The sequence below is a fragment of the Erigeron canadensis genome, chromosome 6, assembly GCF_010389155.1.
Source record: "Erigeron canadensis isolate Cc75 chromosome 6, C_canadensis_v1, whole genome shotgun sequence".
NCBI classification, from domain to species: domain Eukaryota; kingdom Viridiplantae; phylum Streptophyta; class Magnoliopsida; order Asterales; family Asteraceae; genus Erigeron; species Erigeron canadensis.
In genome coordinates this window covers 40,368,036-40,381,031 of record NC_057766.1, presented here as the reverse complement: position 1 = coordinate 40,381,031, position 12,996 = coordinate 40,368,036, and the positions used below count along the sequence as shown (strand labels likewise).

General features: G+C 32.3%; 2 protein-coding genes and 1 long non-coding RNA gene across 4 annotated transcripts; 1 reads left to right on the top strand and 2 right to left on the bottom strand.

The window, feature by feature from the left end:
- Nucleotides 1-2,794: 2,794 nt before the first annotated feature.
- Nucleotides 2,795-3,925, bottom strand: LOC122605772. Its single transcript, XR_006324711.1, has 2 exons — nt 3,340-3,925; nt 2,795-3,173 (listed from the first exon to the last, which is right to left on the bottom strand). It is a non-coding gene; the product is annotated as an uncharacterized LOC122605772 (long non-coding RNA).
- A 569-nt stretch (nt 3,926-4,494) lies between these two features.
- On the top strand, nt 4,495-6,178 carry LOC122606089. Of its 2 annotated transcripts, none has more exons than XR_006324804.1 (2): nt 4,495-4,686; nt 4,882-5,110. XR_006324804.1 is itself a non-coding variant. In XM_043779049.1 (2 exons), exon 2 carries the CDS (start codon nt 5,359-5,361, stop codon nt 6,055-6,057), a length of 699 nt encoding a protein of 232 aa, XP_043634984.1. In that variant the 5' UTR covers nt 4,495-4,686; nt 5,342-5,358; the 3' UTR covers nt 6,058-6,178. The 2 variants fall into 2 exon arrangements, 1 of the variants encoding a protein (XP_043634984.1); XM_043779049.1 differs by lacking the exon at nt 4,882-5,110 and adding an exon at nt 5,342-6,178.
- A 1,060-nt stretch (nt 6,179-7,238) lies between these two features.
- LOC122605567 lies at nt 7,239-11,864 on the bottom strand. Its single transcript, XM_043778526.1, has 9 exons — nt 11,644-11,864; nt 11,503-11,564; nt 11,280-11,370; nt 9,835-9,921; nt 9,646-9,699; nt 8,976-9,160; nt 8,756-8,838; nt 8,173-8,273; nt 7,239-7,588 (listed from the first exon to the last, which is right to left on the bottom strand). The coding sequence occupies exons 1-9, from the start codon at nt 11,701-11,703 to the stop codon at nt 7,355-7,357; spliced, it is 957 nt and encodes a 318-aa protein (XP_043634461.1). The 5' UTR covers nt 11,704-11,864; the 3' UTR covers nt 7,239-7,354.
- Nucleotides 11,865-12,996: the final 1,132 nt, after the last annotated feature.

Sequence of the window (12,996 nt, the reverse complement as noted above, 5' to 3'; positions counted from 1 at the left end):
ATATATGTTGGTATTTTAGTGTAATTGGGTTAACTGTTTATTTAAGTCATAATAATACATCATATAAGTTTGGTGGTGCGGAGAGCACGCTATGTTCAACTAAATTACGATTTTTAGTAACTGATTATTTTTGTCGTATTTTATTCAACCAAATTACGATTACAATTCTTCTTTCGACAATTATAACATATATTGCATGCTCGCTATGTTCAACTACGACGATATATATGAGTATTTATAAATATTTTGGTAGATGAATATAAATCTCATTCAGTTATTCATATAATACATGTAAGATGATGAATAAGTCTTATTACATAGACGAGTTACTATTCACAACCTATTCACTTATTATATTATTATATAATATAATGAGTTAATTGCATAAAACGTCTTTGTGGTTTACACAAATTCGTGGTTTACATCCCTGTAAGTTTTCTTTAGCGGTTTTCATCCATGTTTCAAGTATTATTAGCAACTTACATCCCTTTCATTAACGGCATTACTTTCCATCCATTAAAAGCCTTCACATGCCACACACGTGAGGACATTCTTGTCTTTTTGCTTCTTGCAGGGACGTTTTATGCAATTACACTGCATATAAATTTTTTGTTTTCTCCCTTGTATCCATTTTTCACTCTCAATCCCTGGCAGACACATATTTCAATATCCCGTTATATCTCCTTTTCACTCTGCCTTCCTAAAAGCCACATCTAGTTTATTGTGTTTTGAAGTGTCTTACAAAAAGAAAAACAAACAATCATCATCAACATCAAAAACAACCACGAAAAAAATGAATGGAACATAGATGTAGAGTGAGGGATTGGATAAACTCAGAAACAATCATTAAAAACCCATTGGACAAAACGATGGGAAGTGAGTTAGGGATCTGAAGCGTTTGAGGGGATTTTCCATCAGAAAATGAAAGGTATCCATCGCCTCCTTCCACCAATGGCCGTCGCTACAGTTCTATCTATATATATAATCGGTTTCATGAAATGGATATATATTCGATTCATGTGCTAGTCTCAACTTGATGAAAAAGCTTTTAAGATGGAGAAGCTTTGATTAATTTTCTTCCACCCAACCCATTTCTTTTTCACTTGCAAAAGATGAGAACAACACAAGAAAATTAGGGCATTTAATTTACGGTATTATCTATAACATTTTTGTGGATAAATTGTGGATTTGTGGATAAGAACACCACAAGATGTGATGTTTGATTAATTTTGATTCATTTGATTTGTGGATTTTTTTTTTCATTGAATACATTTGATTTAAGGATGTTGTTTATGTAATAGAGTTTATAAGAAAAAGTTTATATGCAGTGTAATTGCATAAATCGTCCCTGCAATAAGCAAAAAGACAAGAATGTCCTCACGTGTGTGGCACGTGAAGGCTTTTAACGGATGGAAAATAATGTTGTTAATGAAAGGGATATAAGTTGCTAATAATACTTTAAACATGGATGAAAACCCTTAAAATAAAAACTTACAGGGATGTAAACCACGAATTTGTGTAAACTACAGACATTTCACGTTTTATGCAATTAACTCTAATATAATACTTCATTCAAGATTCTTTTTAAATAAAATAAAAAGAAAGTCAATTTTAAAACTACCGCACATCGTGCGGGTAAAAGATCTAATATAGCACTACTAAAATAGTGATTTTGTATCGTTGTAATATAAATAATTTTGCTAGACACAAATTATATATATTTTTTTCAACATGAACACAAATTATAATTAATATTATTATTATTATTATTATATAATATATAATGACTGAATTTTCTAAGTAATTTTCAAATTTAACTAATGTTTAGTTTAATTTAATAATTATCATATTAATGTGTAAGATAATGCATATATTTTTATGAAAAATGATTAGGAGACCTAAAATGCTACACCTAAAAATAAGCCTAACAATCTAAAAATGTCATCTGGATTTATTTCTAAAAACCCATTAATTATTTTTTCTAATTACTGATATGCCCTTACCTTTTATCATTAAAAGACTATTAAACAATTTTTCCATCTTGCCTCCACATCAAAAACCTTTTTACGTATTTTTATTCCATGTAAGTATTCTCCTAAACCTAATTATATATATATATATATATATTTATTTATATATAATGAACCTGATGATCTCATATCATTTAAAAAGCTGAACTGATAATCATCATATTTTAATTGTTCATTTTTTTTATTTCTTTTTTATTTTACTTTTTTGTGGTTGCATCACAATTTGTTTATGTAGTAATCATATAGAAAGTTGGAACCTGTAAATTGTTAAGGAATCAAATGTTTAATTGGATATGATATGATGGTGTATATTTAATATTTTGTTTATACATAATATGTGCTACACAAACATAATGAGATTATATAAAGTTTGAACTTCTACAAAGAAATTAATTATGTTTGTTTTTTTAATTAGACTGGTGCTACATATATGTTAAACATAATCTTTCAATTTTACTAGTTCGTACGCCTACAATTTAAGTGGATACTTTCAATTTGTTTACAACTAAATATAGCTTTGATGATCTTAATGATGCAAGCAAGAGGTGAGTTTTTTATTCTCCTAATCATCTATGAGTATTGATGATGAATATAAAGAAGTCAATCTTCTGTTACATTATAATTGTGTTATTGTTATACGGTTATACCGATGTTAAATTTATGTATGGTTTTACATGTTTATCAAAATAATGAAAAAATTCACAGAAAATAATAAAATGTTAAAAGGCTTAAATGTGCACTTAATGAAAAAGTAAATAACATAATGAAAGGGATAAATGGAAATTATATTCTCTAAATTAATACAGGGTAAAATTAGAATAAAACCAATCTGGATTATATGTTAACATTAAAATTAACATATGGTAAAAATTTAAAGTTAGGCTAATATTTAGCCCTATTTAGTAGGGCTCTGTATCACCACTTTATTTTTATACTATAAATTATTCCAATTCCACGTAGATCGACATATTATATATATAATAATCCCAATTTGGATGAAGGCTCCAACTGGCTTCGTTGGGTAACTTGAAATGACATAGTTAACCCTTTATCTTCTTAACTTTTCAGGACTCTTCAATCTTCTCCTTTCTTTAATCTCTTCTCTCTTGCTCTCTCCAACACTATTATCTTCTTTTTCTTCATCTACATCCAAAGAATGCGGACGTCAGCCTTTTTTTACTCATAAGCCACCGGTGCATCACTCAGAAAATCACCGACGGTAATATAGCCTACTATAACATAGTAGGTAGCACCATCATATCTAAAAAAAATCCAGAAAAACAAAGGAGATATGTAAAGAGTAAACAACCCAATAATTAACAGGATTATGTCGTCACTATCATCGTCATCGTCACCTGCGGCTAACTACCATCATCCTGCCGTTCACCTCTTCACCATGTAGGTGGCAATACCTGATAGTGTTGGACTGTTGGCTGATAACGATGGGCTCCTTTTGGCGTTGCGATGCCACTATATACGGCAATAATATTATATTGTGGCTTAAATATGTTTCCGGCAGAGTGGTTGCAAACATTGGTCCTTGCCGAAATGAATGATAACAAAATATGAAACGAACAGAATTGAAAACTCAGCAGGCTGAAGAAAATTTTTTACAAGAAACATAAAAGATAGATAAAAGTGATTGAAAGATGTGGTTTGTGTTGAATACGTAAGGAATTTCAATTATAAAATTTGACGGAGAAAAAAATGTAGTACTATAGAACTTGCACGTGTACTACAACTGTTTTCCATGTGTTTGCTTCATATGGTGTATATATTTTTTCAAGAATTTTATTTTTGAGTTACAGTCAACAATATTTAAATTATTTTCTATTCAAGATCAAATGCCGTAAAAAAACTATGAAATGACTAATTAGTTTGGAAGGCATGTGCAAAAGCACTAGCCTTGTGAACCCAAACACAATTTTTTTCCTTTTTAAACTATCCTTGGTAGCAATATATACAATTTATTACAAACCCAAATACTACAAAAATGTTAGTTATCTTCCATGATATTTTAACGTTTTATTTCGTGTAAGGAATGTAACAATAACTCAGGATATGTAGTTTCAAGTACGAGTGAATCAGACATAAAAAAAACTTTGATATCCAAATAAAAATAAAAATGATTAAGGTGACTAATTTACGTGTCTAAAGATACGTCTAAAAAAGAGATCAAGCCATGTGGCAAGATCAACGATATAGATGATGAAAAAGAACTAATGAAAAATATGTGTCATATGATGTGTGGAGTATGACAATATTTAGATATATGAATTAGGCATATATAACATTATCCATCGAAAAATAATGTCGGCCCGCAGCGAAACGCGGGTGGCCCCACTAGTTCCAATTTAAATTAACTTCTATAAAATATTATAAAATAAAAGTAGTACAATACATTTAAATAGTCGACTTGAGGTTGGTCAGCAGTCAACCGGTCAGGGTCCAAATTTCATTATTATCCATATCAAGAAGAAACCAATTAAATGTCTATGAAATTAGAAGGTAATTAAGGAAAAGTTAGTATAATACTCGTCATACATATATAAACCTAGATTAATTACCTCTATCATTCATTCATAAATCATAATAACTCTTCTCCAAGCGCTGTTCAAAAAGAAAAAAACTCTTCTCCAAGCAGGTCGCCAATAAGGTATATACATATATACTTTTTCATAAAGATAAAAGTTTAAAATATATTTCGTATATATAATTTTGATTCAGACTGTCTAACCTTTTTTTATATACAAGTATATATAGTTATTGTATCCATATTTACACCTTTACACAATAATCTTTTTCATATTTTTTATTTCTTTTTACTTTTTTTTTTTTTTTATTATACTAGAAATAAAACATGGAAAGGCTAGCTAGCAAGAGAGTCCCACGAATGCACAGAAGTCTGGAGAACAGAACTTGGCAATTTAATCCCCGAAGTCCCCTTATTTATTTATATATTAATTAATAAATAGAATTAAGAATTATATATTACTCATAATCTTGTATTCTTGAGATACATTTTTAGCTTGTAATAGTATTTATTATCATTTATTTGGTTAAAGTGTGATGATTTTTTATTGACAAGAAGTTAAGGTGTGATGATAGCTAACAATTCATACGTAATAGTTTTTATATGTATATGTATTCCTTTGTTAAGGTGTGACGATATGATCTAGATATTTAATCAAGTATTATAATGGTCTAAATCTCACAATACACCATACATATATATATATATATATATATATATATATCATCATGTTTATATACCTTGAAGCGATATTGTTTTTGGATTTGTTACATTTCAGTGAACCATCGATCAGATATGGACTATGAAAGAACCGTTACTCTTCACATTGATCGTTTTCGTAATTGTGACACATGGATAGGACGTGTCGCAACCAAGCTGCGTGAAATGGGTGGAGTGAAAATGCTAGTGATGGATTATGCGAGAGCATATTTCACCATCTCTACCGCCCGACATCCTGAAGACATCAGAGCCACTCTCGAGCGTACGTTTCAGACTAATGTTATCATTGTATCAGAAAATCAAACCAGCAGCCCACCTCCAAATTTAGTGCCAACCAGCTTTAACAGCAACCTACATGGTTCGGTGATCAATCAAAATCCTAATTCGTTGTCTAGTGTTAGTTATGGCGCTATAAATGCTGATCTAATTACAGCTGTCTTGGACACCTACAAGCCTGAGGAATTGGTCATACTACAGTCGACTACATTCAAGTACCCCATTCCCAACAACAATGTGAATCGACGTAATTCTAGCTTAGCATCTACTCATCATGACTATAATAGTCAAGGGTCAGGTGGTATTCGTATCAGAAATGATGATGGGTATGTTCCTCCACCACGACCCTCATCATATACACAAACCGCTCAGCCATATGCACCACCTATCCACATGGCTCAAGGGCAAGACTATCCGTGGTTGTATGACTATCATGGCGTCTCTACAAATCCTAGGGATGACCATGATGATCCAGCATGCTGTTGCACCATTATTTGACAATTTTTTTGATTATTGGTTTTTATGGTTTGGAATTTAGATCACATTTGGAGCTAGTTAAATCTTCGATTTATAATGTTGGTTTGAAATTGTTTTGTTTTCAGTATGCTAGTATTAATAAAGAGGTTTAAAGCTGCTTAAGTATTAATCTTCTACTATACAGTATTTGGCATTTCACATATATTCTCATACTTGAAAAGTGTGATTTGAGAGAGAATTGTTGAATAATTTAATTTTTAATGTGGGTGAAAAGGTTACACAATTATGGATTGAGAGGGTATTTATACATTTAAGGATTAAAATCACCACTATAAACTTGATACAAACAAATGTTTAGCTAAATTCAAGGATGTCTTAAAAGGTAAAACTCTTCAAAGTTATTTCTTCGGGCCTTAAGTTTTTTATATACACACTTAATAAAAACGAATGTGTTTCATTTTGTTTATAGTTGGATTGCAAACGTCGATACATATGAATAAGAGATACATGATTGGGTATATCATAAGGAAGGCGTTTATGTAATGACTTAAAAGATCATACTTTGAAACTACTAGTCTACAAATGTGCTATGTTTGTACTCTCAATTTAGCCCAAGAAGAAGACAAGTCAAGCCTCACATATCAGTATTGCTTTTTAAACATGCCATTGTAGCAGTTTTTCTAAGTCAAAGTATTCAAATATTTCAGTACATATAGTAAGTAACACAAAAAAGTTAACAAAATTAATTAAAATATATATAACAAAAAGTACACAACTTGATTACTTTATTGTTAAACAAATAATTAAAGTTATTATATAAGACCCATCAAAATGAATACAGATAATACGTTTATGTCATGAAATAATATTCAACTGTATAAGAAGTCATGGATGTGTTTCGAAGAATTGTTTTTATATGGAAAAAGTTGATCTTAATGTAGATAAAAACATCCACAAACGTTAACCAAATGGTATATATAGTAAGAGATCACATGTAAAGGGTAAAGAAAGAATAACACCTTTAGACATGTATATATAGTGGTGAATAGGAAAAGGTTTATGTGAGAAACATTTGAATTGAAAGAACCATGAAAACTTTTATATTATAACTTGATGTTCATATGTGAATGGTATATATGAACATATTCGTTCACATTTGAATTATCAAGTTATACTTATAATTACTTATGTTCATATGTGAATAGTTCTCACATGAACCTTACCCGTGGTGAATATATTAAGCATTATATTAATACGGGATACATAAAAATTGTAACTTGAACAAACCATGTTAACACACACGAAGTTCGGTGAGGGCTTACATTTCATTAGCATCTAATGGTAGGCCACTGAATGCTGAAACATTCTTAATTGCTTCCTCTTCCATCTCAACAAGTCGTTTGCAGAACGTCTCAACATCACGAGCTTCTTCCGCAAGCTGCAATCGCATCTCTTTCCATTGGACTTCACGAGACCCATCGTCCATCATGGGTCCCATAACCTTCCCCAGCAAATCAAGCCCTTTCCGATCTATCGAAAGCACCAGGGCATCCTTCAAATACACACAATATCAAGAGGTCAGAGAAATGAACAAGGGAAACGCCACATGCCTACATAGAATTAGAGGAAAGGAAAACGTTGAGATGGTACGTTGTAAGCATTGTGGCATTGTGCATGTTATTTATTTTGATATTGTACAACTATATCATGCAAACATTGATGGTGTACTCTAAGGTGGAGGCGGCAATGGGGTTGGGCTTGTGTGTTGGGTAATGTGTCATAACAGGTAAGACTTAAGTAGTGATCAGGTTGATCAAAAACACATTTATATCCTCTTTGATGAATTCATTATAGGAAATGTCAATATATATGAATGCCAAAACTATATTATTACAAATATTATCTAACGTTTTAAATTAAAAATTTTAGAAGGTTTCCATCGGACAACTTTGCACCCATTCAAACAATTTGACCTGATTTCGTTTTAGCTCAATTATATATATTTATCTATTTGAGCAACTGAAATAAACAAAACCCAAAGCAACCTAATAATAAGTAAATGCTTCAAAATTGCCCTTTTGCCATATGAATTCACTCTATGCCATTTACTACATTCTGGGGGATTAAGTTTCATACCTTAACATTCTTATTCAAGTATGTAGCACAAAAAATCATCAGGGCTCGACGTCTGACTTCACTTTGATTAATGCCATCAATCAAGCTTGCAGAAAAAAGAGCTACATGGAACAATACCAAAAGAATGTAATTATGGTGTATCATCCTTAAATGATAGTTAACTCTTGAACACGAAGGAAACCTGTTACAACTGGTGATTATTTATTAATTAAACCACTTCCTATCTAGTTAAGAAGGAAACACATTTCTGGAAGTTCCTTTATTTGATAAGTGTGAACTTGAAGTCCAAGTACAGATCCATAGATAACAAAACTGATATTTTCTGGCCCGGGAAAACGATCTGAGGTGTAAGTTGGTTTCAGTGGCATTTGCTTCTCATTATATCACTTATAAATGAGCAACGGGGTCTTGTTTGACAAACCAAACTCAATACATTTAACAAAATACAAAATGTCGGTGTTTGTAAATATTGCACACGTGCTAGTTGGAGGTGGATCCTAAAAAGTTGGTGAGCTGTAACTTTGGGTAAGTGTGCAGAATATATGCACAAGTAAACATCATGCACATGTAGGAGGATACTTACACAAGGGATCAGCCTTTGATTCTTCCATATCCTTCATATCCATTTCATGGCTGCTTCCCTTGCTTTCTATGTAAGTGATTGAGCTGCATGATAGAGATTTTGTATTTGATATAAGCTCGCATCAATAATACATATATCCCTACACAACATAGGGACATGTTTTTGCTCAAACTGAGTTAAAATCCGTGTTGATAAGAAATGGTTAACAGAGAACTTTTACCTTGGATTAAACTTGTATATCCTATATTGTAGATCTTCATTCAAAAACTCTTGAAGGTTTTCGGCACGAGATGTAGATGTGAAATTAGATGAACTTAATATACTAGAAACTGAGTAACTAAACTCCCTTATTGCCTCCCCTTCTGATATTATCATCTCTCGCAGGGTTTCTGCTGCTGACTTGATCTGACAGAATTCCATGCATAAGGAGGCATGTAAAAAAATATTAGCATATGAAATATCAACTTGCTTTTACTAACTAATATTATTAGTTCTCTTCAAAGATGAAGTGATAGCAAAAATATGACGATGACGTAAATGTGTTCACAAAAGGATGAACAGAACCAGAAATGAAGATGTCAAATTCAAGGTAGGGGAGCTAGCTCCCTAAGAACCTATGGAATACCACTTATGGTTTGGTGATTTGACCACCACTAGTTTAGATCTTGGGATGCAACAGGTGGCATGAATGCTGAAACTATGAAATTATCAGCACATATGAAAGTACAGCCAAAAACTTGAAAAAATAAAAAAAAAAGTTGCATGAACATGTTTCGATTCAACAATTTGGGTTACACAATACTGACAATACCTTGTCAATTTCAAGCTTAGTTACAGACGAATGAAAAACAAACAATAGACCATTTAAGATTAGCTTCTATAAATTGTACCTTATTATCACTAAGCGGCACAACTTCACCGACAAGAGCAATCCGATTGGGGGGCTGTATGAAGAAGGAATTTTTAGTATTATTATAATGTTATCGAGATAACATATGTAGTCTTCAACACTCACATTTATAATTCTTAGAAGACATATGGAGAGGGAGTATGAAGTAGAAGAAAGAATATTGACTGACCTTCTTTAATGCTTGGAGCAAACTTGCAAGGGAACCTGGTAAGGGACTTGTGACAGCAAATGAACCACGTTCATCTATAACTGTATTCTTTTTTTTCCAGAAAAATACACAAATCAGAAGAGTAAAGAGGCATATCTATCTCCCACAATCCCACTAGAGCACTAAGAATATATACAATAGTATAGCATAATTCATACCATACACTTTTTAAATAAGAAAAGGGTAAAATGATCACTAAACCGATGCTAGACAAATCATAGTAGAGATTATGTTATACAAAAAGAAAGCAGAACAGGTCATAGACAGCTAGAATGCAAGAAAAAGGTATACTAAATAGAGATAAAAGTTGCTCATGACTAAAGCTTCACTACTGCAGCTATAATAATTCCCTCATTCTCTCCCTCCACACGAGCATCGCCATCAACGATACCAAACTTTGTGACTTCATGTTATATACATCAACTACCTAGATAAGGACAAATTATAAAAAGTTTTTTAACCAAAATCTACCTTCATTTCATCATGAGCATACTAAGTGGGTGGAGAAATATATAGCATCGCATACAAATAACTGGACTTGATGAAACTAGCAACATATATATATATATATATATAGGGAAAAGTTATTTAGAGTCCACCTTATTTAGAGTCCAAAAAGGGTCCATTGATTTTCTTCCATCTCCTGAAATTCCAACGACCTCCTACCACCACCACCATCATCTCCGACCACCACCATGATTTTCCGGCGACGGCGACCACCACCACCACGACTTACACATGTGTAACGGACCTGATTCTCGGCGGAAAAGTCACCGGAGAAGATGGATGGTCTTACACATGTGTAAGTTATATGGGCCCTTTTTGGACTCTAAATAAGGTGGACTCTAAATAACCTGATATACTTTGATGACTCTGTGTTTTACTTGAAGAAAGTATTGCTACTTAGAGTGAGTTCATAGAGTTGTAGGAAGGATTTTGGAAGGGACGTGATATATCTTTTCACACACATCTATGCACTTCTTTACACCTTGATGCACCAAAACTTATTGCTGCATAACAATATAAAAAAAGATGCTTCTAACATGTGTGTCAGCACAAGAATCCATCCTACCAATGAGAAGACTTTTCTTCCAAGTCCTCTACTTAGAAGGGAAAAACAAGCTTTTGCGGAAATTTTCATCACATACAATTACCATGTTGCTACTTGCTAAAAGGAAATAAGGAAAAGATAAAACAAGCCTAAAGGTTTTGTTCCACTTCAACCCCGGAAATACATACGATTGTCAACTCTACATTAAACTTGTGACGTCTCACATTCAAACCCCAAAAAAGGCAGATTAACTTAAAATACACCATCAGAACACGTTGTAATCAAATGACAAAAACACAATAGCACTGAAAAAGGGATAGCGGCGTTTGTACTAAATGTAAATAACTAAACATACCACATTATGCAAGTCATTTTCTGGTACCCAAATGTACGGCCTTCCTCTCTTGACAAAGTATTTGACTTTTGAACTGTAGATTTCTTCCTTGCTGTAAGATAACGAAAAACACAAAGCCATAAACATGGGTTAAAAAATAACAAAAGAGCCGTTCAAAAAAAAATAATAATAATAACAAAAGAAAATGATAGAAAGCAAATACAAAGTAGATATTGGGGGGTACCTTCCTGTAGAATCAGCTTTAACTGTATTTAGAGTACCTTGCCAATTTGATGCTAATATGTTCTGAAAAAAAAAATACAATACAAATAAAAACTATGATAATGATGATCACACGCATAATCCGAAGGGATAATAAGACTACCTTGCATTTTTCGGCAAATGTTAAGAGCTTAGTAGGAGTAGTAGTTCTGCTGCCCTTCATATCGAAATGTGACCGACGCACACCAGATGTTTGTTGTAATTACTGACTCACGGAAATCCTGATTTGCCTTGTCCGCAAAAGTGTGTGCCTTTTTTGTGTTTGTTCCCGAGAGACCAGGGTTCAGGGTTTGGGTTTTGGTTTAGGAAGAAGCCCTTACATTAGAGTTTTGTGATAATATAGCTTATCTAAAGTAATTAAGCGAAGTGTGTGGTTAAAAAGTATAGCTTATCTAAAGTTAATAGTCAATTTGCCATAAATCTATATCTATATCTATATCTAAACTCCTTTATGAAATAAACTTTCCTCCTCCTTCTTAATTTTAAGAACATGAAAAAACATATTTACTCTTCATCTTAATACATCTTTATTTATATTTTATAGACTGTAATTAGAATGTCCTTAAAAAAAATTCAACATCTATCTCTCTCTCACGCACAAACATATAGCAAAAACCCTAACTCAAAATTCGTCCCCTTTCATATCCCACACAACAATTCATCATATCTCCGACCACAATGAAATTACTTTTACGTTATAACCACATCATCACCGTTGCTGTTACTGCCGCTGCATTACGCGGACACCAATCTAGTTTGTTTAGATTAATACTGTCTAGAAATTTAATAACCTCGTAAAGAAACCAGTGTGGGCTAAAGGGGTGTTTAGGTTAACTTATATATTGAGTTTATGATTAGTAAGAATAAGTAGTTGATGATTTATTTTTTATAAACTAAGTTTTTTTTTTTTTTTTTTAAGTTGCAAATCGAATATCACAATGTAAGATCTAAATTATGTTATCTTAACTGGATCCATACTAGAGAGTCTCCTCAAACAATACCTAATAGAAGTAAGAATCTCTTAATAGTCCGCCCAAAGACATAACAACTAGATGTTTTCACAGACCGGTTTGGTCTGATTTTGTCGAAATTTGAAACCAAACCGGCAACCCCAATTTCAACATATATCAAACTGGACCAATCCAAATTATTTAATTTGGTCCAGTTTAACCGGTTAGACGGTTCGATGTAGGTTATATAAGAAAATGTAGTCATTATTTTACTTGCTAAAATGTCAAATCACGTATTCCTAATTAGTAATTACATATGAGTGTTGTTTGAAAACGAACTTTTGACAACCAATCATGAGATGCAAGTCTCTGCGTACAAGTTCTTCCGGGTATTGGACTACTCATGCCATTAATGCTCCTATATTTTAAAAAGACATGAATTGATTAGTAGATAATCATAAAAATATGTATATATTTGTTATTGATTCATCCTTGCTTGGTATCCT

What these genes read in the sequence shown, in the direction of transcription:
- LOC122606089 (XM_043779049.1), top strand. Translation starts at nt 5,359, where the DNA reads ATGGACTATGAAAGAACCGTTACTCTTCACATTGATCGTTTTCGTAAT.
- LOC122605567 (XM_043778526.1), bottom strand. Translation starts at nt 11,703, where the DNA reads ATGAAGGGCAGCAGAACTACTACTCCTACTAAGCTCTTAACATTTGCC. An exon ending in CATTTGCCGAAAAATGCAAG is followed by an intron (nt 11,565 to 11,643) that starts GTAGTCTTATTA and finishes TTTTTTTTTCAG; the next exon opens with AACATATTAGCATCAAATTG. An exon ending in ATATACAAGTTTAATCCAAG is followed by an intron (nt 8,839 to 8,975) that starts GTAAAAGTTCTC and finishes TCTATCATGCAG; the next exon opens with CTCAATCACTTACATAGAAA.